General features: G+C 36.9%; 1 protein-coding gene across 50 annotated transcripts in view; it reads left to right on the forward strand.

Moving 5' to 3' along the window:
- The window catches only part of RIMS1 (regulating synaptic membrane exocytosis 1), a 346977-nt gene that overhangs the window by 194142 nt on the left and 128874 nt on the right, over positions 1-23961 (forward strand). For all 50 annotated transcript variants that reach the window (XM_075747454.1, XM_075747452.1, XM_075747455.1 and 47 more), the window contains 7 exons: positions 3121-3244; positions 9868-9914; positions 11003-11115; positions 12104-12234; positions 12559-12730; positions 12864-13020; positions 14245-14316. In XM_075747454.1, the coding sequence (XP_075603569.1) occupies positions 3121-3244; positions 9868-9914; positions 11003-11115; positions 12104-12234; positions 12559-12730; positions 12864-13020; positions 14245-14316 (816 nt within the window). The remainder of the gene's footprint in view (positions 1-3120; positions 3245-9867; positions 9915-11002; positions 11116-12103; positions 12235-12558; positions 12731-12863; positions 13021-14244; positions 14317-23961) is intronic.

Below are 23961 nucleotides of genomic sequence, written 5' to 3' on the forward strand. Positions count from 1 at the left end.
ATAATTACAGAAAATAAGTTTCTCTCCACTAGTCTTGAACTATTTGGGCTGAAATACTACACTTCTAATGTCTGGTCCAGGTTGTTTTTTAAGTCAAAGCTATTTTTAATTTCTAAAAATATTTTTAGAGCCAAAGTAATTTCACAGAAAAAATACATTGTTTTGCACAGGTTTTCAATGAATGAAAGTCTATTCATCCTATTGTATGGGACTAAAGCACTAAAAAAAAAGGCATGGATGACTCCTTGCTGTTAGGAAAACACACTTGCTTTTTCGTCTTTATGAAAAACCTCCAAAATTTGGCTAGTTGATAAATCTTTGAGTATAACCTCATAAATTTTAATAAAGGCAAATATGAAGTCTTGCATGAGGAACAGAATAACCCAGTGTATCAGTAAGCACTAGGAGTCAGTCAGCTAGAAAGCAGCTTGGCAGCAAAGCATCTGGAGGTGCTGGAGGACAGTAAATTGAACATGAGTGAGCAAAGTGCCCTTGCAGCAAACGCCAGTCATGTACAGGACTGTAATGGCAGGATTGTCACCAGCAGGTTGAAAGAGGTGGTTGTTGCTCTCTGTTCAGTGCTTATGAGGCGGTATCTGGAGGACTGTATCCAGTTTGAGTTCCTCTAATACAAGAGAGATACTGACAAACTGGATTAGGTTGGGCAGAGGGACACAAAGTTGATTAGGGGTCTGGAGCATATGGGATACGAGAAGCTGAGACAACTGGACTTGTTCAAACTGGCAAAGAAGAGATTATGGGAGGGTCTAATTCTTGTTTTTACTTGGCTAATGGAGGCTGTAGAGAACCCAGAGCCGGACTGTTTTTGGCAGTACACACCGATCATGCAAGAAGCAACACGTACAAGCTGGAATGAGGGAGATCCTGTTTGTGAATTTTTTTTTTTCTTGTATCTAGAGAGGATAGTTAAGGCTTGAAACAGGTTGCCCAGAGGAGATGTTGCATATCCTTCCTTTGAGATACCCAGATCTCATCTGGTCAAATCCCTGAGCAACCTGGTCTATCCTTTGATGTTGGCCCTACTTTGACCAACGTTTGGAACTAGCTGACACCCAGAGGTATCTCCCAATCCAAATTACTATTTTAAAAAACAATATGAAAAAATCCAGAGATCTGCAGCATAAGTCTGAAAACTTTCTATCTCTGCTGAACATGCGTCTTAGATATCCTGGGATATATGCCTCACCAGCAGAAGTGGCTCTGTAAAGGTGCAGGTGTCCTGTAGGTTCTGCCAGCCAGCTTTGAGCAGAATGTAAGCCTTACAGACAGCATCTTAGATGAAAGAGACAAAGTAAAAGGGCTTGACTGGTCAAAAAGATCAAACTGAGCGAAAGATGGATGGTGGTGATCTGGTTAGAACTAGCAGAAGTGCCTTTTCACTCAAATCTTCATTTGGATCTAGTCTTCAGTAAGAATAATTGGAGTCACTTCTGTTAATTTAGCATTCTGACTACGATGATCTTATATTTAATCATCTTGGCAACTCCTTATTTTTTTTAGTTGTTTGATCTCCTACTGACTCTCAAAAAGCTGCTTAAGTCCTCTAAAATAGCAATACAGAGACCTTACATGTTCCTCTTCAGGATTCTCTAACATGTTGCACCTATTTTCTCTTCTTCAAAATGTGATAGATTCACTGCTGTGTAAATTAGGTTTAAATCGTGATTTTAGCGTTACAAATTTAGCATATGTCCCTGTCAGGTTTTGCTATTAAGTTCTAACTATTGCAAAGCTGGCCACATCTTGTTCCTTTTGATGCCTGGGATGCTTTTGTACATTAAGTGAATTATCTCTAAAGAAGTCAGATTTTATTTTAGGGAAAAACATGTTAGTTTATAACAGTTGTTAGCTTTAAAATACAGACAGAATTACAGGAGAAACTGCATGTGTTTTTACTGAGTTGTATAAATTTTAAATGAAGTTCCTAGGCAATATCTAATTTCTGTTCCCCTCTGATATAAGATTATGTAATAAATACACGAAATATTTTAACCTGTTTCAACCAAACAGTATGGTAGAAAATTAAACTTATGTCAGCCAGCTTTGATCAAGTCTGTCATTAGCAAGCAGCCCTTATGCTTTAAAGAATCCCAAAATGCTTTGAAAGCCAGTGGAATACACGGTGGATTCCTTCCTTAAAATCCCCAAATATAGGCTGTTTGGGAAAAAGGACTGACAATCACTGAACACAAAAAGAAAGTGAAGCCATGCGTTTTGGTAGATAGGACTTCAGTTAGGATGGTTTTCCTTGGCTTATTAACAAGCACAAGTTTGATCATTTGGCTTAGATCTTCTCAGAAAGGAGCAAAGCCAGCAACTGGAGGGTTGTTCCTGGCTGAATCTGATCATTGTCAATGAAGAGTTATTTGTGGCATTAAATAATGGTTGTGAAGTTTTGACTGCTGCATATGATGGAGTATAAGAATGTAAATTCACGCTGTGGTTCTTGCAGTTTAATTGTATATACTGAACTTTCTTTAGAAACTATACTTCAAGATTTTTACCTTTTTATAATAAGGCCAAAATACAGTGTAATCTACATACTATTTAAATTCCAGAAATGGCAAGCTGAAAAAAGAAAGTTACCTAAATAACTTTCACATCATGTTTTCCTTTCTGTCCCCCTAACATCCTCAGGAGATAGTGACTCACTCCTTGCTTTTATTTTTGGTTCATTTGACACAGACAGTGAAGATTGTCCTTTTTGTAGAGAAATTGAAATGCACAGTATATAAATTGTAATAAAATATCATGATTTTTAAAGGCTTAAGAGTAGGTATTTATATTTTTCATTTTTGAAGACTAACCTATTTTCCAAGTTTGTTACCACTAGTTAATAAAGGATCTTTTAAAAAGACTTTCATTTCGTAGCACAATAACAGGTGCTGTATTATTTTGGAAATATTTAATATGTTTGCACAAGTGATTTCTTTAATATGTTCTGTGTGTACAAATTGTTGCAGTGTTCTGAGAAAGGAGCCTTGGTAGTGTCTCAAAAACCTTTTTTGCAATGTTACTTGGTTATATAGATTTCATAAATGCTTTGCACTTCTTTGTAAAAGAATATGAAAATGAGATAAACTTCTCTTTAAATTCAAGGGGATGAAGTTCTAGAATGGAATGGTAAACCATTGCCTGGAGCTACAAATGAAGAAGTTTACAACATTATTTTAGAATCAAAATCGGAACCTCAAGTTGAAATTATTGTTTCAAGGCCGATTGGGTAAGGTTAAAGACTTGCTTCTTAAGCACAGGTATTACTTCTACTAATAGGACTTTTAAAGGGACTATTTGTGAGTTCATTTTTTTAATCTCTTAATAATGGAATATGATTCACTTTCTATTATTGACATTCTATATATTCCATTTTCTTCGCTGCCATTTACAGTCTTGGATCTTTGCGTTGATATCTATAAGTATAAATGTTGTTTTCTGTATGGTCAAAGTACTTACAAGGTTTTTGCTGACTGGCAAAGGAAAAATTGTGGGATCTAGTGGATGTGTGCATGAGAAAAATCTGGTTGTCAGGCTTTTAGCTTCATTAAAACAGAATAACTTACACGAGAATTCAAGAATAGAAGGAAGCATCAGCAAACATTGAGCATTGCAGGATTTTAAAAGTCAATGCTAGTAAGATTTTAGACAGACCTTCTTTAAAGAGCTAAAAAAAGGAAAACCAAAACTCTTAATTGAAAAGACCATATTTAGCCTTAAATGATACTGTCATCAAAATCAAAAGTGGAAACAAAAGTACCTTCATATTTATGAAGGTAATTTGTTTCATCAAAATTTAGCATTAACGTGTTATGTTTATAATCTTATTTTTTATTTATTGTATGTCCAGGTTTGGGGGTTTGTTCTTATTTATTCTTGATTTCCCATGTAAAGCTTTAGAAAGATCATAAAATCTATTAGAATTGATAAGATTAGTGAGGTTGGCCCTGCATTTGTCACAATTGTTTCAGTGATATACTACACTCCTCCGAACACAACTCTGTTGGGACCATTTTGAGCTAAGTCTTACAGGATTGAATATGAATCATATATTGTAAATTCACATTTATATTGCAGAACAGTCACATGATTAACAATAAAAAGTGACTCTTGGCTAGTTTAAAAAAAAATAAAAATTGAATGGATTTAAATCTCTCTGTAGTTTGTCACATTCCCAGAGTTCATGTACACTCAAAGTCCCTAAATACCAGTATCCTGTAGGTAGATGATAAACTGTTTCTTCCTTTTGAATGCATGATTATTTCATTTTGAATTTGCTCGATGTCATTCTAAGTATAATTTTTATCTGTCTAATATATGATGTTTTCATTTTTAGAAACAAAAAAACGCTCTTAATTTTCCTTCCGACTAAAACTTTCTTTTACATTTATTTCATGTCAGTTTTTGATGTTTGGTTTTGTCTATACTGTGCAAGTGTAGCTATATTTTGCATGAGTTCTACCTCTTCAATGGCAATCACTATTAAAAGTACTTAAATAAAATTAACATTTCTTGCTAATTCCAGTTATGAGTTTGACCTTCTAATGGAAAACGAAAGCTTGATGCAATAATAGTGGTTGTTAAAGACTAAAATTACCATCCACATGGAGACTGAGGGAGTAGAAACCTTATTTTACATTCTTTAGTTGCATAAATTAGGAGACATTCCTGACTGAAAATTGCAAATTCAGTCCTACATCTTTATAATTAAAAATAAAATGCCATAAGGAGATTTTTGGAAGTCTATTTTTTTACTTTAAATCACCAGAAAAGAAATATGTTGATAGTGGACCTGATTTGAACTCCATGTCACAGTTGAAGAAGACCTGAAAATTGATTTGTACAACTGTTATAAAAGGAAGGTGCTAGATTAGTATTTTAAATAATGAGCTTAAGATACATTCATTGCTATCAGTATATTTGCCAATGTCTTGGGTCCTTAAACTTTTGAGATAACTTCATTATTAAACCAATTTAATTATTTTTGTTTATGAATTTGATAAATCTAATAGCCTCGAAAACTGAAGTACAAGATTACCACATTCCAGTGGCATACTCTTGAAGAAAAATCAAAAGAAAATACCACAACTTTTGAACTCAGGCATAGAACATGAAGTGCATTCACAATCAGAGAATGTTTCTGAATCTAAGCGGTGAATTTTACACTAAAAAAGGGCACTCAGAGATAGTACCAATAAAATGTAAAGTTTTGCTTTGGATGACCCCTGCATATTTTTTCAAGACATAGGCAAAAATAGAGCACATCAGATTGTGCTTTTGAGATAAACGGAGTCTTGACATGGAGGTTTTTACATGCTATATTAACACTATTCTTGTAGACTTGTGTCTTGATAAATTTTTTTTGTTTGTTTAAGGTTTTTTTTGGGTGGGTTTGTTTGGGTTTGGTTTTTTTTTTTTTTTTTTTTTGAGAAGAGCAAATGAATATCCCAAAGCGACCAAAGGATATAATTTGAAATTTAAAGAGATTTCCTTTCTTCAGCAGCAATGACTCAAAATCCTCATTTTATATCATATTGGGCTTTATCTTTCTGTCATCTTAAAAGAACAAAAATTATCTTGCATTGTACAATGAAGGAAATCCTGATATAAGTTAACAAAAAAAAGAACACACGGCACAAGCCTTTTTATTTTTTAATTAATTATAATCCATGTAAATTGTGTTACGTAATGGAAAATGGTTTGCTTGCATTAACAGCTTACTTCCCTGACACCCTGCCCTCCCACCCCCTTGTCTTGTTATCCAAACTTTGTGATTGTTTCAGATTCATGACACGGAATTTTATTTAATCCAATAAATCTAGTATATCAAAGTTTTGTGTCTACTTTAGGAGCTGACTCAGTAAAACTGAAGCTGCTTGATACAGCATTAAGTGGTCATCCATTACACCGAAAATTCCTGTGAGGAAATAAGTTCCCGAAAGACCTGAAAAATGATATTTTGTCTGCATAATTTAAGTGTTTTCATTGCTCAGTATTAATAATGCAAATAATGTACCAGCACTCTTAATGGTCTCTATTTAAAAACTCCTAGCATATTAGGTCTAAAAAGCCCAAATATGACACAGTTTGGCTTAAGTGAATAATGGGAGGACTGTAAGCCCACAAATTAGATGATTGCCAGTTACAGAATTGATGTCTAAATAATTTGCTCAGTCTTGTAAGTTTGGGTTTCTGCATCTACCAGCAAACGTAATTATGAGTAATGGATAATTGTAGGATGTTTATTAGAGAAAAATGTGAAACATGTAACACTATTAGCAGATGAAGGCGTAACAATAAACAGTATAACCACAATAGTACCATAAAAACTCCATAGAAACTAATTGACGCTAATGCTAATGATTGCAACACATGGTAGATAAGAAACCTAAAAAAGGTAGAATTAATGGGTTGGCTATCTGAATATGAGGGGAAGAATCACCTATGAATATGCATACAACGTGAGAGGCGGTTAACATAGGACAGCATAGAAAATCCTCTGACAGTGTGCTTTTTGGAGAGGAAACCTGGCATGGTAACTAACTTACCGTCTGTTGTGTGCTTGGGTGAGCTCTATGGGATAGTGCAGGTAAACTGAATATTTTTTCATTTGTCTCTCTTTTCTGTGTCAGATATCTTTGTTTGGATTTCCACAGATAATATTGCCAAAATTGTTGTTTTTCTGGTGTGATTCAGCTCCTCTGTGCAGGGACTGTTACTGTGCTCTAGGTGCTTGCAAGTAGTTTGAACCTCCATAATCAGGCAGTACTGAATTCCAGAGACTTGCTCCAGTAATGTAGTTAGTGCAAACTGCAAATTGATCTACGGGTTTTGAGGAGGGAACGGTTTGGGAAATAGGAGGATGAGCATCAGGGACAGATATTCAGAAACTCTGAAGACTCTGTAGGGCATAGAGGAAGACACTTCTATCCCTAGAGCAACCTAAAAAAGCGTGGATTACAGCCACATTTGAATTTGGTTTGTCTTCAGTGATCGAACTTGACTATTGCCCTCAGAGAAATTATAGCTGTTCCTGTGTGTTACAAAATAGTGATCCCCACAGACCAAATATCTGCACAGAGTAATCTTAACCTAAGGTATAGTTTGGTTTAATTTATGTATTCATAGAGATGTGGAAGGATCAGACATAAAACAGTCATATGTAACATTACATAAGATTGCACAAAGCCTTTGCCTTTCAGGGTAGAGATAGAAAGACAAAGCTCGATGTCAGCAGCTCTGACAGTCTGGAATGTGTCTGACCTGACTTTTGTGACGTTCACATTGCTCTGAAAGCAGAGCAAAATTTTGTTCTTAATTTAAAGAAGTGGGTATGCTACTTCTTTCTTTGCTTTTACCATTTGCTTTGACTAGTCTAGTTTTGAATATGTTAAGTCATGGGGTTTCTACTACATAAGACTAATTTTCTTATCTAACAAGCTTTAGATTATAGTTTCTTTTCAGAATTTTCATTCTGTAATTAAAATGCCATTATTTAAAAAAATACCACTCATACATATGATAAAGTCACTAGATATATAACATCAGTTATTTACTTGTGGGCATGTAATATTTAAGAAATGATTATGTAAAGTGGATTATTGAATTTGTAAGAAGTTTAAATATGGACAGAAGCATAGCCTTGACTTATTTAATGTCCATTTTGAAATCAGTAGCAGAAAGCAGTACTGTTACAGAGCTTGTTGGGATACTCTGCCATGAGTTTGGTGATCGGTACTGTATTGCACACTCAATTTATTCATTTCTTTGCTTTTTGTGTCTTGCAGTTCTGTGTGGAGCTGTGCTTGAACAAGATAAATATATTAGGGAAGAGATTTCCTAGCAATACTTTTATACACACGCACACACACACATGTATATAAACTATCCATTGTACTATAAAGTTTTAGAGATTTCCTGAGGCTGAAGGAGCTCTAGTATGGTGGGGATGAATGAGGTGGGTGGGAAAGCTGCCAAATAACATTTCTATTGTGAGCCATGCATTTTTATGGAAGTTGAAATTTATGTTCTAGCTTCCATTGTTCCCATCAGGTTTTTTGTAAGAATTACAAGGGGTTTAGAAAAATACATTACAAAAAAATTGTACTTTCCATTCTTTTCTGTCTGATGAGTAAAGTCTTAAGAAAGATCTGATTATTTTTGTCATTTACTTTTACCTGGCAAGGACTATCAACTTGACCATTTTTCCACCTACCCAGGGATTATGAAACTTGGCACAGTAGGTTGCACTTTCCATGTTGAAACACTCCTTGCACATGCGACCCCTATTTTAGATACCCTAAATGGGATATTATTACAAACAATGCTATACTGCAGACAAAATTGTTCATATTCTAGCACAAGAAAACATTGAAAACTTAATGTTCTATTGAACAGAAAAATCAATTTCAATATGCTAAGTAAATATTTCAGCCTGATGAGAATTGCCCTGGAAATTGGAGGGAGAAAATGTTAAGAGGAGGAAGTCTGCACAGCAGCCCTGCTGTGCAACACATCTTTAATCTGTTTATATGCTTGTGAAGCAGTACTATGCCATGTCAAGAATAAGTAATGCAGTTATATTTCTATGAGCTTGAGGAAACCACATTACTCTTGAATTCAAAGTCAAAGCAAAGAGAAGCACATTCTTGTGGAGTGATAGGGATGTAAGTTCATGTGAGACACTAACTGGGAGCTGAAATAGTTTTTTTTTAAAACACATGCACCAGAAGTTTAAATTGCAGGACATGAAAAGCAAATTTAAACCAATTGATTTGGCACTGTTACATTCTTTTTCTGACTTAAAGTGTCTGTTTCTTTTTCATAAGTGACTTTTATATACCTAGGAGTCTGAATTTTATTGACTCCCAAGTCAGTGAGATACTATTTTACTGAACAGAGAAATGCCTGAATACATTTAAAATGCTCAGTTTTAAACTTAAAATCTTGTAAATGTTCTTCAGAAATGTTATTATGGTTCCAATTTTGGGTTATTTTGTGTAGATGAAAATATTTTCACGTAATTCACTGAAGTGCTTCGTTTCCATTTTCCTGCTCTGCTGCTTTGCTAACATTTGTACAATAACAGTCATTTCTTGCTCTGGCAATGTATTTTCAATGATTGCTGAGAACAAAAGAGAGTCAAGAGCTAGCATCATCCAGATTTTGGTGGAAGAGTAAATTTGTTGATGACAAAATTTTGATAGATATGTGTGGACTTAACCAGTTTGATTTTCCTTATACTTGTATGTGTGCTACGTAGGTGTATGTCAAAAAATATCCATATGTAGTCGTAATATGGTTTGATTTTTTTTTTAAGCCCTTAAAGAAATGCATTATTCTTTTGTTTGTTTAACATTGCTAATGTTATTTACTTTTTATTATTATAAGACATTTCCATCAGTTTCATTCTGTGAACTCCTTGAGGCGTTTATATAAAAATTACTAGTGAGTTAATCTATGTCTTTTTTTTTTCCATTTTTTTCCTCCCCAAAACAGTTGAATGTCTGTAGCTATACTACCTTTTGCCACCTTTCTCATCCTAAAAGCCCTCTTACTTTATTGTTCTGGTTGTAAAAATATCATGGAATCCATCCACAATATTAACATCGTAGTGCTCATGTTGTTACATCTGCTGGTTCCTTAACTTGAAAGAAGTAGTTTGTATCTGTAACATTCATTTTCATGAATGTTAGTGGGAAATATGTCTTTAAATATTTCCCCTTTCTTTCCTTGTAACCCATTAGAACGGAAACAGATCCCTATTTCTAAAAAAGTGTCCTAGAAATGTGTTTGTTACAGCAGAGGTCATCTCCGTTGTTTCTAATTACTATGTGTATATTCACGTTTTAGTGATATTCCACGGATTCCTGAGACTTCTCACCCCCCGTTAGAGTCTAGTGAGTACATGCCTCATTCTTTTCACTAGGCATGGTCTTGTACCCAGCACAGTCGTTTTAGCTATGAATTTTCTTAAAGGTGAACACTGGGAGACTGCATTGGCTCCAAAGTTTTTGTATGACAAAATTCAATGGGTTTTGGTCTTGTTTGTTAAAGTCGAAACAATATAGATTTCATTAAAAAATTTATAGATTTCAAATGTTAGCAGGATTTTATTGTTTTCTTCTAGATCTTAGTGCCATGCTGGTATACATGCTGTGGCCCAAAACAGTCATTTACTTGCCCTAAGACAGAAAACACATGTAAGGGATTGCCAAAGTTACAAATGGTGTCAGGATTTCACCTCCTGCACCATCTAGCTTCAAAAGGTAGCTAGATGGTGCTAGCTTCAAAGTTTTGTTTTTAACTATCCCATTTGAACAGTGTCAGCTAGAGCGTAAGGGCTATGGCTCCCAGTCCTTTCTTATCTGAGCCATGTCTGAGATGCAACCAGAAACCTTCCCTGGGACAGGGTCCCATGGGGCCACTGAGTGCTGTTACACCTGTCATGAACTCATCTCATTAATGAGGGCTCTGCTTCGTTGCTGGAGAACTGCTGATGTCCAGCTGGCACTGGAGCATCCTCCATGCCAGACACATGTCCTGCGTACCTTCCTGTCTGCCAGTTCCTTGGGAGATAAAATTTCAGAGGCTACTGGGAGTATAATCCATACAACAGATGTAGGTTTATTCGTCAAAGACTTGAGATCATAGAATAGTTTGGGTTGGAAGAGAGATGTGTAATCCTGTCAGAGGACAATATTTTATTTACAACACTTGGTATGGTTTGTAACTGCTATATGAGGAGCACTTTTTATATGTTATTTCAAATTAAACAAAAACTGGCATGTTTAATCTGGGGTAAGGATATCCAGACAGTCTTTTTCACAATGCTATCTACTCAGTGTAAAATATTTCTGTGTATTATGCAGTTACATTGTGTATAAATATAAATTTTATAAAATTCAAAGAAAAGCAATTCATAAATTATCCAAATTTGCTTCAAAATTTTGGATGGAAAGCTCATGTGTTTCTCCTGTGTTTTTAGGTTCAAGTTCTTTTGAATCCCAGAAGATGGAAAGGCCTTCTATTTCTGTTATATCTCCGACCAGCCCTGGAGCCCTGCGGGATGCACCACAAGTCCTACCAGGGCAGCTTTCTGTGAGCATGTTTTGTTTTTCCTGACTTGTTAATGAAAATCTATGAAGTGCTGGTCCCTCAGCCCTTCACATTCCCAAGGTCTATTGGGAGGTCAAGAGAAATGTCTGTTGTTGGTAAAGACTGACATCTTTCAAATGTTTTTTAAGACCCTGTGTACAAACTCACAAACCGTCACTGTAATCACAGCAGAGGTAAAGAATTGTTGTCTTTACACACCAAAGAGCACAGGAATTTACATTGAGAGGAGCCCATAAAAATGCCTTGCAACTTGTCATCCTGTACCATCTGCACTGAAAATGGTGACTCTTCTGTACATGCCCAGTAATCCGCAGATAACAAGCATAGCATCACTTTATCTTCTTTAGGGGAGCATTTAAAGAGCTGTGTATTTGTTAAGAGTTACACTGTTCAGTAATGCATTTTAATTTAGATACACACTACATCCTGGAACTGTCTGTAATACTAATTGAAGCTGTGGTTATTAAATATACTGTGAGCACTTTGACTTTGTTTTGTACATACATAATGTTATACTCTTTAGAAATTATTTAGCTCTATATTATACTTCTCATAAGAACATTTACAAAGTGATAAATCAGAGTAGATAGATAGATTTCAACTATGCCTCGAATTTAGCTGCGGTCAGGGCTTCCTATTGAAATGTACCTTTTAAGGTGCAGAGCTAAGACATATGCTGATTTAAATGCACTCACAGATACCAGATTATGCAGTGACTACGATAAAAAATGTAAGTATAATTAGGGACCTCCATTTTATTCAACTGTGGTAAATACAAAAATCTTTGGTATATACCATCATCTTTTCCATCTAACTTAGTTAAATATTAAGGGGTTTGAAATAAGATATATCTCATTGTCTCTTGGAAAAAACAATGGTTACTTTTACATTGTGGTTAATGTGATGCAGTCTTAAAATTCTGTTTTTTCTCCTTTTTCAGTAATGTTTTCTGGTAATTTAATTCTTGTAGGTTAAACTGTGGTACGACAAAGTGGGACATCAGTTAATAGTAAATGTTCTGCAAGCAACAGATTTGCCACCAAGAGTAGATGGACGCCCCAGGAATCCCTATGTAAAAATGTATTTTCTTCCAGACAGAAGGTAGTAGCTCAGTTTAAAAAATTATGTTGTAATTTACCATGTATTGAATCAACTTTTCAATCAATGCTTACGAAGTAAAGAATTCCTTTTTATAATTCGTTATAGTTAGATTAGTTATAACAAAAAACTGCACTTGAATCATGCAAGTCAGTGTCAAATTAACTTTGTGAACTTTTGGATGAATGTGATCCATTGTACCACAAATACTTTTCTTTTTTAGGCATTATCAGATCAGAAAGAATGAAAACTGATGAGTGCTGATGAGTAGATGGCATTTTGTGATTTATCTCTACAAACAATTTACAACAAATATTTATGTTTCAGTGATAAGAGTAAAAGGAGGACCAAAACAGTAAAGAAAAGTCTAGAGCCAAAATGGAACCAAACTTTTCTCTACTCACATGTACATCGTAGAGATTTTAGAGAGCGAATGCTTGAAATAACCGTATGGGATCAGCCAAGAGTACAAGAAGAAGAGAGTGAATTTCTTGGAGAGGTGATACATACAATCACATTTCCCCTGAGTTCATTGTTTGGTTTTGAATACATATGCATATATATTTTATATATGTGTTTGTGTGTGTGTGTGCCTTTAAAGAAAAATTAAATCCTGATAATTTTTCTAAAAGATTCTTATAGAGCTGGAGACAGCACTTTTAGATGATGAACCACATTGGTATAAGCTACAGACACATGATGAATCTTCACTACCTCTGCCTCAGCCATCACCTTTCATGCCAAGAAGACATGTTCATGGTGGAGAAAGCACTAGCAAAAAATTACAAAGTAAGTCTAAATTCCATTCATCTCTTTTAAATTAGAAATGCTGGATATGGTGTAATGGTATTTAACTTTAATATACAGGATAAAAATACTATTTCATAGTCTTCAAACATAATGAGAATGTGTGGCAGAAAAGAGATGCAAATTATGACATTATGACATTGCAGCCTTTCACCTGTGACACATAACTTTTAACTATGTGAAACCTGTTGGAATTGGTATGGTTTTCACTAGCAAAAGAAAATTGTTCAAACATTTATTTGCATAAATTTCCTTTTAAATAGGAAGATGAAGTTCATAATTATTGGATACTTTTTTTTAATAATTTAAAAAGAGAAATTCCTTAAAGACTTATGAGACTTACACCACTTTTCATTGTAAAGTTAGTCTCAAACTCCAATATGCTCATAGATCAGATGAGAAATATACTTTTGCAGCAAAGAGAAATATTATGCGTGTATTTGGGAGGTACAGTTTTTTGAGGAGTCTGATTTCAGGTTTCTATGAGGCATATTAAAATAATGAATGTATTTAAATATTTAATTATCATAGCCTCTCTGTTAATTTACATCAATTTAAGATTTATTTAGAAATACAAAGGACATAGGGGATTATTTTAAAATAAGTTTCCAAACCATTTTTCTGATTTTTCTTAAACATGGAAGTCATTCATTCCAGCCAATACGTAGGAAATTGGTGCACATTCAGAAATGAATTATAAAAATGTGATACTGCTGTAATTGCCACATGAGGATATGTATAGAGAGAGTAAATTAAAGGTTAGTTTTCATGAGATATTTGAACTTTTCTAAAAGCTGGCAGTGCTATTTCCTCTTCCCCTCTCTCACCATATGCTGCCACCTCTCCTTTCCTGTTCAGCAAGCTGATTCAGCTTACTCACTGAAATAGCACAAAAGTATATGTTGTTTTTTTTTTTAATTTGAGTTAACTTTTTGCTGATTTAGTGAGATAAACTATCCTAGTAGAGGATTCCTGAGGACTTGAGGGAAGGAGAAGAGGAAAGGAGGCTGCAGCAGCTGTAAGATCTTAAATTGACTCAGCTGTCTTGTGAAACGTCACTGTCAGTCACTGCAGTTTAGTTCTCCTCCTCTATTGTTTACATTTAAAATCATCTTTTTAATTTCAGTTGTACGTTAAATGAACATATTTTTACATTTTATAACACGACCAGATGTTCAGGTATTTGTTTACCTTACTGTTGTGCAGGATCTCGGCCAATCAGTGATAGTGACATCTCAGATTATGATGTTGATGATGGTATTGGAGTTGTTCCTCCAGGTGCGTGGGTGAACAGCATGGTCCTGCTTTCTTCTTCTTCTTTTTCGCTTGTTTGTTTTTTTCTTTATAACATTTCGGAATATTGAGGATACTGGTTTCGGAGAGTGCATTGTGAAAAAACAGTTTTCCTGATTATTCCATGGTACCTGTCCTAAATCATGATGAATTAAAAGATTCTACTATTCATTCATTGATATTTCTTTTACATATCATTCTTCATATGTGAACCACTGGATGGTTCAAATTGTTTACTGCGTAATGTTCCAAGCATTATTTAAAATATAAATTAAATTGAAAAAATAATTTTAAATTAGTAATTAAGATTTCAGTGTTTATTGCAAGCATTTTTTTTTGTTTTGCTTTTTGCTTGAAACTTAGATATAATGCAGTCTCCCATGGACTTTATTGAGAATGCATGGCTGTAGATTAAGATGCATGTAGCATGGCTATATCTTTTATAGTTTTCATAAGCCTCCATGAACTATCATTACCCTAAATGTTCATAAATATATACTTGTAGAGACTATCGTGGTTTGACTTCTAGTTCAACATTTCTTACATACTGAAAATCTTGAGGATCATTTTGGATACCACATTTTTCTACTTCTATTTGACTTGCCACAAGTCAGATGAATATGTTTCCCAATTGTCCCAAAGTAACTGAAGAATCATTATGTCATTGCCAGCACAAAATCAGTTTTTCTGTGAATCTTCCTGATGAAAATTGCTGAATTAAATCATGACGGGGTTTGGAAAGCTCTCTATCTTCCTAATCTGTGTTTAAAATAGTCTGACAATTTATTCATTCACTATATAACCACACAAATAAGTCATGTATTTTATTAATGCAGTATCATTTTGATGTTTACTGAGCCAAATTCTCCTTCCTTTGACGCTGATTGTGTTCTTTCCTTACTTTAATACATTTCTATCTGAGTCACTAAGAGGGAAATTTGTTCAGGTCTGTCTAGTAATGATATTAATGGCTTTAAGCTGAAGGAGGGTAGATTTAGATTAGATATAAGGAAGAAATTCTTTACTCTGAGGATGGTGAGGTACTGGAACAGGTTGCCCAGAGGAGCTGTGGATGCCCCCTCCCTGGAAGTGTTCAAGGCCAGGTTGGATGAGGCTTTGGGCAGCCTGGTCTAGTGGAGGGTGTCCCTGCCCGTGGCAGGGGATTGGAACTACCTGACCTTTAAGGTCCTTTCCAACCCAAACCATTCTATGATTCTATGATTTTTTTAGTTGACAATGTAGATACTGGCATATCTGTGTAGACTTACTTACATTTAAGGTTTCAGTATACTGTATTAAGAATTGGGGCTTTTTTTAGCTGGCAGTTCTTCAAGGTATCCATTTGCCATTTGAAATAAACCATTTTCCATCTGACAGGAAACATTCAAAAATGTTCAGCTGAATGCATTGGACTCTATTCACTGGGTCTGCACCTGAGTAACTGATTCTTACGGAAATTTATTGGGAATGTGCACGCTCAGGTGTGCCCTTGAAGAATGCATGGCGCCAAACTTTCTCAGAGATCACTGTAGATTGCAAGATTTAATCTGTAGTGATAGGATTTACGATGAATTGAGAGTCTCTAAACTGAAACTCGAAGGGCCTGGTGAGGAAACTCCTTCTGAAGTCCATCTAATGAGAAAAATCGGGCAGCTGACCTGACCAAGCACAAATTTTTCTATTTTGAGTTTGTTTAATACATTTGTTTATCAATTGTAAGTGGAGATCTTCTGTTTGTGATTCCTATGTGAAGCTGATATACATATAAGCGTGTGGAGGATTGTTTGCATGTGCAACCTGAATTTCTAAATGGGGGTTGGGTTAGACTTCAGGCATACAGGGGCAAATAAAATTTCAGTCATCAGCCATGAATGTGTGACAGCCTAGACAGCATATGAAAATGTGTTTTGCAGTGAGATCCGGAAAAGGTTGCCAGTCCCACTGTCTACTGAATTGCTCGAGAATCTCAGGCACAGATTCACAAACTGCTAAATCCTCTAAGACTTTGGACTGCTGCCTTCATTTGCACTGAATGAATAGGACAGGATCTTCTCCATCTAACCGCCTCCTCTGTTAAAACTAAGTTGCATGAACGTTCCTTGTTGTGCTGTAGGGTCTTTACCCCTTCCTTCCTCCTGCTCCCCAATACCATGAACCTCACCAGAGTGCACTGCAGCTCTTGTCTGGTCCAGATTTCCCACACATTCTCCTGCAAGTTATGCATGCAGGGAAGGAACGATGAATATCATTATTTCCCCATAATGTAGGATGATGATGCAACTCAGGTTCACTCTTAGATCATTTTGGCATAGTGTCTATTGGCTTCAACTAGATTAGTCTAGGATTAAGATACTGCTTCTCAACAGAAGTAAGAATATAAAAATTGAGTTTAAAACATGGGACGCAAAAGAAAATGTTTCCCTTTAAAGCCCCTTTTCCTTCCTTTATCACTTAGTTGCCAATGTTACCCACTGTGGTGCTTATATGTGATAAATAATCTCTGTCTTTGTTAAAGGTATATTCTTAAAGTTGTTATTTTATTCTTTTTCTTGAAATATTCAGAGGAGAAGGAAGTTGTTTTACCTTCTTAATATCTCAAGATTTTCACAAAGGATATTGCTCATTTTCTAAAAAACAGACATATAACCGCAAAATATAGAAGCACAAAGTTTGACTGATCACCACCATAAGTTGAAAAAGGGATGATGAAAATATTTTGACTAACTTAACTAACATTAGAAATCCTTAAAACTATAATTTCAAATGTTTTAACAATTGCTAAGGCAAATGCAGTATTAGCATTTAGTAACAACAGAGAAAACTCTTTTCTGAGAGGTTTCAACAGCTGCTAAGAATCACTGCTTGTCAATGGAGGTAAAGACTGCTGCATCAAAAATGGCACTTTGATAACTTCAAGAATATTTTAAGAAATGTATTTTTCCCTTGTCATATCACAAATGTGTCTTATTTTTCATATAATTGTGCTGTCCTCATTTAGTAGTAGTATCTTGCAGTGATATATAGGTATTTTAAAATCAGCTCATAGAACTGTTCTTAAAGCAGTTTATATCAAAAGCTGAAAGTAACTTTAATTTGAAGCTCAGCTTTAACAGAACTGAATTTGGCAGGTTTTTGTGGTATACTCACATCTATTTACATGAAGAAAATATTTTTTTAAATCTCTTAACCTCTCCTCGTATGAGAGCTGTTCCAGTTTCTTAATTGTCTTTGTGATCCTGAGCTGGACTCACACCATTAACTCCATGTCCATCTTATACTGGGGAGTCCAGTACTCCAGATGTGGCCTCACCATTGTGAAGTATATAGGAAGGGTCGTTAAAGGATCAGTAAAGGATTTAATAACAGCCAAACATGTTTTGAGGCCTATCTTTTTAAACAAAACTTCAGTAACTTTCTTAATTAAAAAGAAAAAAAGCTCATACACAGTTGGTAATACCTCAAAGGGTTTTTTTAATGAGCTGTATTGCTTATGCTATGGGTATGTCTTCAGAGCAATTGATTTTTCTATCATACATAATCTGTAAAAATGGTTAATTGTACTTACTTTCCTCCTGTAGTAGTAGGGTGACATCAACATACCTTGTCATTGTCTGTATTCTCTTAAAAAAAAAAAAAAAAAGTTCTAATATCAAACATTTGCTAGAACCATTTTCATCATCCATACAGCTTCCATTTCATGTCACACCTGACAGTTTCCCATGAGCAACTGAGAAACTTCTTCTGCATAAACCACCATAAGCTTGATTGCTGCTATCATGCTGGTCCATGCAAATAATTTCTCTGCTCACTCTGGAGAGCACAGAGCCTTTGTATTTGAGGATATGAGGAAATGTTACTGTTGCTGTCACTGTCATGGTCACTATGGAAGTACGGATGCGATTGTACCAGCCTGACAATATTTGAGTTAATACTTAGTATAAATGTGAATTGCTGTTGTTCTGTCTGTTCTGTATTCTTTGTGTACACACAATGCACAAGTTTTGTTCCCTGGGTAGCTTGGCTGTGAAGAATATATAGAAGAAAATCATCTTTCTATACCAAATTTTTAAGTGTCCAAGATAATCCTAGTTGTATTTTTTATAGGCAGACTAGAGATACTCTAGAAATATATTTTAAACTGCAATTTACATTTTTTTAAAAATATTTTAATTATATGTATTTTGGTACAGTTGCCTAAAGCTTGGAAAGAAGTTTTGGATTTCTTTGATTTTAGTGTTGAATAAATGTAAGATAGTGTTCCTCCTGATGGGGATGACAGGATTTTATCTAAAACAAGCTTGTTTGGAAAATGAAGTATCTTTTAGCACATACAGCTTAGATGTAGTTATCCTGGGAAAAGGAACACATCTAGCTTTTGTCATGTATAGTTTTTCTTCTTCATCATCTGACAAAACTCAGACATTTTCTGCAGCAACCTTAGTACATGAAATGAGGGAATCTCCATTGACTTATTGAGGGAGTCCATTTTTTGCTTCAAAATTTGCACTCAGTCCTTGTACTGAGATCAAGGAGATCCTCACATTTCTTTCTAATTTTGTTACACAACTCTGGAACACTTCTTCAGCAGGTGAGGTACTCCAGCATCACAGTACATCAAAACCTGAGAAACATTGGAGTCCTCCTTCATTAAGAGGTTGGTAAACCTTGGTGGATACTTTCATGCATGCTATCAACATTTACAGGCAGTCGGTACAGCTTTGCTGTTAAAAATGCTCTTTAAGTGGCAAGCATTTGCTACTTTTGTAGCTACTAGTGAGCTCTCTGTTGTAGCTACAAGTGAGCTCCCCCAAGAGTTTTTTCCTCCATGTTTTCTCTCATTTTCAAACAATATCCCCCACCCTCCCCAAACTTCAGTATTGTCACATTTTAAATATGAAATTATGTACATTATTTTTATTTGACACGTCTAACTCAGTGTTGTTTGAGAACAGCGCACACACGCACTCAAGATTATGGTCCGTGATGTTTGTCTCAGCATAGAATCATCATAGAATCATCATCATAAAATGGTTTGGGTTGGAAGGGACCTTAAAGGTCAGGTAGTTCCAACCCCCCTGCCATGGGCAGGGACACCCTCCACTAGACCAGATTGCTCAAAGTCTCATCCAACCTGGCCTTGAACACTTCCAGGCATGGGGCATCCATAACCTCTCTGGGCAACCCGTTCCGGTGCCTCACCATCCTCAGAGTAAAGAATTTCTTCCTTATATCTAATCTAAATCTACCCTCCTTAAGTTTAAAGCCATTACCCCTTGCCCTATCACTACATGCCCTTGTAAAAAGAAGTCCCTCTCAAGCTTTCTTGTAGAACCTCTTGAGGTCCAGGTCTCTCTGGAGCCTTCTCTTCTCCAGGCTGAACAACCCCAACTCTCTCAATCTGTCTCCATAGGAGAGGTGCTTCAGCACTCTGATCAGCTTCGTGACCCTCCTCCGGACTTGCTCCAACAGCTCCATGTCTCTCTTTTTCTGGGGCCCCCAGAGGTGGACACACTACTCCAGGTGGGATCTCATGAGAGTGGAGTAGAGGGACCTCCCTCAACCTGCTGATCATGCTTCTTTTAATGCAGCCCAGGATACAGTTGGCTTTCTGGGCTGCAAGTGCACGTTGCCAGCTCATGTTGAGCTTCTTGTCCATGAACACCTCCAAGTCCTCAGGGCTGCTTTCAATCCATTCTCTACCCAGCCTATATTTGTGCTTAGGATTGCCCTGACCTATGTGCAGGACCTTGCACTTGGCCTTGCTGAACTTCATGAGGATCACACAGGCCCACCTCTCAAGCCTGTCAAGGTCCCTCTGGATGGCATCCCTTCCCTCCAGTGTGTCGACCGCACCACACAGCTTGGTGTCGTTGGCAAACTTGCGGAGGGTGCGTTCAATCCCACTGTCCATGTTGCCAACAAAGATGTTGAACAGCACCAGTCCCAATGCCGACCCCTGAGGAATGCCAGTTGTCACTAGTCTCCACTTGGACATCAAGCTCATTGACTGCAACTCTTTGAGTGCGACCATCCAGCCAATTCCTTATCCACCGAGTGGTCCATCCATCGAATCCATGTTTCTCCAGTTTAGAGACAAGGTGGTCATGCGGGACAGTGTCAAATGCTTTGCACAAGTCTAGGTAGATGAAGTCTGTTGCTCTTCCCTTATCCACCAATGCTGTAACCCCGTCGTAGCAGGCCACCAAATTTGTCAGGCACAATTTGCCCTTAGTAAAGCCATTTGCCTTCTGTGACTTGGGCAGTGTGGCTAGAGCCCTTGCTGGTGAAGACTGAGGCAAAAAAGTCATTGAGTACCTCAGCCTTTTCCATGTCCCGGGTAACTAGGTCTCCCGTTTCCTTCTGGAGATGGCCCACGTTTTCCCTAGTCTTCCTTTTATCACTGTCGTACCTATAGAAGCTTTTCTTGTTGCCCTTGATGCCCCTGGCCATATTTCATTCTCTCAGGGCTTTAGCTTCTCTAACCTGATCCCTGTCTGCTTGGACAATTTCTCTGTATTCCTCCCAGGCTACTTGCCCTTGCTTCCACCCTCTGTAGGCTTCCTTTTTTGTTTTTTTTTTTTTTTCTGAGTTTGTCCAGGAGCTCCTTGTTCATCCATATATGCCTCCGGACATTTTTGCCTGACTTCCTCATTGTTGGGATGCATCCCTCCTGAGCTTGGAGGAGGTGACCCTTGAATACTAGCCAGCTCTCTTGGGCCCTTCTTTCCTCCAGGGCTTTGTTCCATGGTACTCTACCAAGCAGATCCCTGAAGAGGCCAAAGTCTGCTTTCCTGAAATCCAGGGTAGTGAGCTTACTATGCACCCTCCTTGCTACATTCAGGATCTTGAACTCCACCATTTCGTGATCACTGCAGCCACCAAGGCTACCCTTGAGCTTCACATTCCTCACCACCTCTTGTTGGTGAGAACAAGCTCCAGCATGGCACCTCTCCTCATTGGCTCCTTTATCACTTGGAGGAGGAAGTTATCATCAGTGCGTTCCAGGAACCTCCTGGATTGCTTGTGCCCTGCTGTGTTGTCCCTCCAACAGATATTGAGGTGTTTGAAGTCCCCCACAAGGACCAGGGCTTGTGAACATGAGGCTGTTCCTATCTGTCTATAGAGGGCCTCATCCACCTGGTCTTCCTGGTCAGGTAGCCTGTAGCGCAGTGTTACCTGTTCCTGCTCTCCCTTTAATTCTGGCCCATAAGCTCTCAGTCGTCTCCTCATCTGTCTCCCAGGTGGAGCTCCATGCACTCCAGCCTGTCATTAAAGTGAAGGGTGACACCCCTTCCTCTTCTCCCCTGCCTGTCCTTCCTAAAGAGATTGTATCCTTCTATTCCAACACTCCAGTCATAGGAGCCGTTTCACCATGTCTGCATGATGTGCACGTCTCCAACGCCTCTTGTTTATTCCCCATGCTGCATGCATTTGCATAGAGGCATTTAGGTTGGGCACCTGATGAAGCTGACTTACTGGCTGGAGCGGCTGGAATTCCTTTGCGCTGCACTTCAGATCTTCTTCTGCTGACCTGTGATCCTTTTCCTGGCTCTGGGCATCTATTGCTGGCACTGACATCAAACTGGTAGGAGTGGAATGGATTGATGTTTCCCTCCCCCGGCAACTTTAGTTTAAAGCCTTCTTCACCAGCTTGGCAAGCCTATAGTTGAGCTACGTGATATGTTCTTACTACGAGTGCTTTTCTTTTGGCCCTATCCTACCCTCTAAGATCTATCAATACTCATAGTGCTTCTTGTTTCTTTGATCTATTAACCTCATCCCACCCCTCTGCTTCAGGAAATGGAAGAAAAGAGGTTTCCCATATTCTCACACCAGCCACTATACTATGAAGTCGAAGACACAAAAGTTGGACAAAATGATAGCAGAACTTACAAAGGTCTTTCTGCATATGTTTTCCAGCTGACAGTAACCAGAAAGTCTGTACCGAAACTGTCTAATCATGTTTTTGTCAACACTGTCTCCTTCCTATCTGACTTCCCTATCATATTGGTAGTGGTAAATACATTAAAGGCAACAAGAACTTATTGAAGCCAATCTTTTTTTATTTACTGAAGTTGCTGTAAAGCTGATGTTAACGCAAAAGCTACTGTAGGATGCTACAGCACGTAGGTGCTCTACTGTTATCTTTGGATAACTTATGCTAATTTGTTCAATACTGTATAAAAGGTGGACACAGTTCTGGAGGCTGTGATATTATAAACTGTATAATGAGGGAAAAGAGTCTTAGAGTTCCTTGGATGATAAAATGCATCATCTAGTGTAGGTCCCTGTTCTCAGTGTCATGTTACTAAGATGAATCTGTTCTATGGTGGAAGATACTCTTATTTTAGGGTTACTTATCACTTTTAACAAAGTGTTTTCTCCAGGTCTAATAGTGAGGTAATGCATTCAGATAAGTTACGTGTCCGTTTTAGAATATGTTTGTAAACTGATGCACAATTTGGGAAAAAAAGCATGAATGCTTCCTTGTTTGTGATCAGGGTTCAGACTTGCAGCTAAACAGGTTATTGAGTGTCATTGAAAACATGACCAAGCCTAATACAGACTCTGTATATGGGCTATAATAACTTGGTAGAAGATCAGAGAACTACAAGGATTATACTAATTATACAAAATATGAAAAAAAAGCCCCAAACTTGAAGCTATATAACAAGATCCTTAAAAAGTGCAACGTACTTAATTTATCCAATTGACAAATGAGTGACTAAATTATAGTCTTTTCCTGCATGGAAAGAAGATTTCTGATATAGGCCGGTTTTTTAGCTGAACAAAATAACACATTACAGGAACTTAATGCTAGACAAGTTCAGAGAAGCAGTACAATTATTAGTTTGGAATTAAACAATAATTTGTGAAGTCACTAAGGGATGACTTAAGGGATGACCCTTTCTGTCATCGAGGGATTTTCTATCAAGGCATTCTTGTAATCTAATTGAAATGTCTAGAAGTGAGCAACTAAATTCTAAGCAAATCTCCTTAGGCTCTTTTGGAAAGATAGCAGGCACCTTTTGAAAGCTGTTCATCTCACTGAGCTTCGTTGTCTGTTTTAGAATGGGGTTCAAAGTGTTTAACAAGGCAAACAGTGTGCTACATGGACGAAAGCATAGAAATATCAATGCTTTAAAATGTACTGCTGATTTTTTTTTAATCCTATGTAAAAATGAACTATGAGAAACTTGGCAGCTCATTCATAGTATTTGGAAAAAATGTTCTACAGAGTATACAATACCCAATATTCTATACAATAGACTCTAAATGCTTGTAATTTTTGAAAGTAGGTGGCTTTGGCCAAGTTCAGTAGAACATCTTTGTATTTAACTGAAATAAGAGTCAGAAGGATGCTTTATATATGACCCAGATGAGTCTGCGCTGTTGTACACAAGCACCCCTTCTCCATTTGTTGGATGAGGTAAACCTACATTGCTTGGATTCCTTTCAAATATTTGCTACTGTTTGACAATTTTGAAATACAAGTTACTATGGGTTCTCTTCCCCACGTCAGAAAACTAATTCAGTCCTCTCCTCCACATCTTCCAGTACATAATGAAAATCTCCTCAGTTTCTCTGTCTCTGTACATGTAGACATTTAAAGGTAATGCTAGTAATTTA

The sequence above is a fragment of the Balearica regulorum genome, chromosome 3 (assembly GCF_011004875.1).
Source record: "Balearica regulorum gibbericeps isolate bBalReg1 chromosome 3, bBalReg1.pri, whole genome shotgun sequence".
Taxonomy (NCBI): domain Eukaryota; kingdom Metazoa; phylum Chordata; class Aves; order Gruiformes; family Gruidae; genus Balearica; species Balearica regulorum.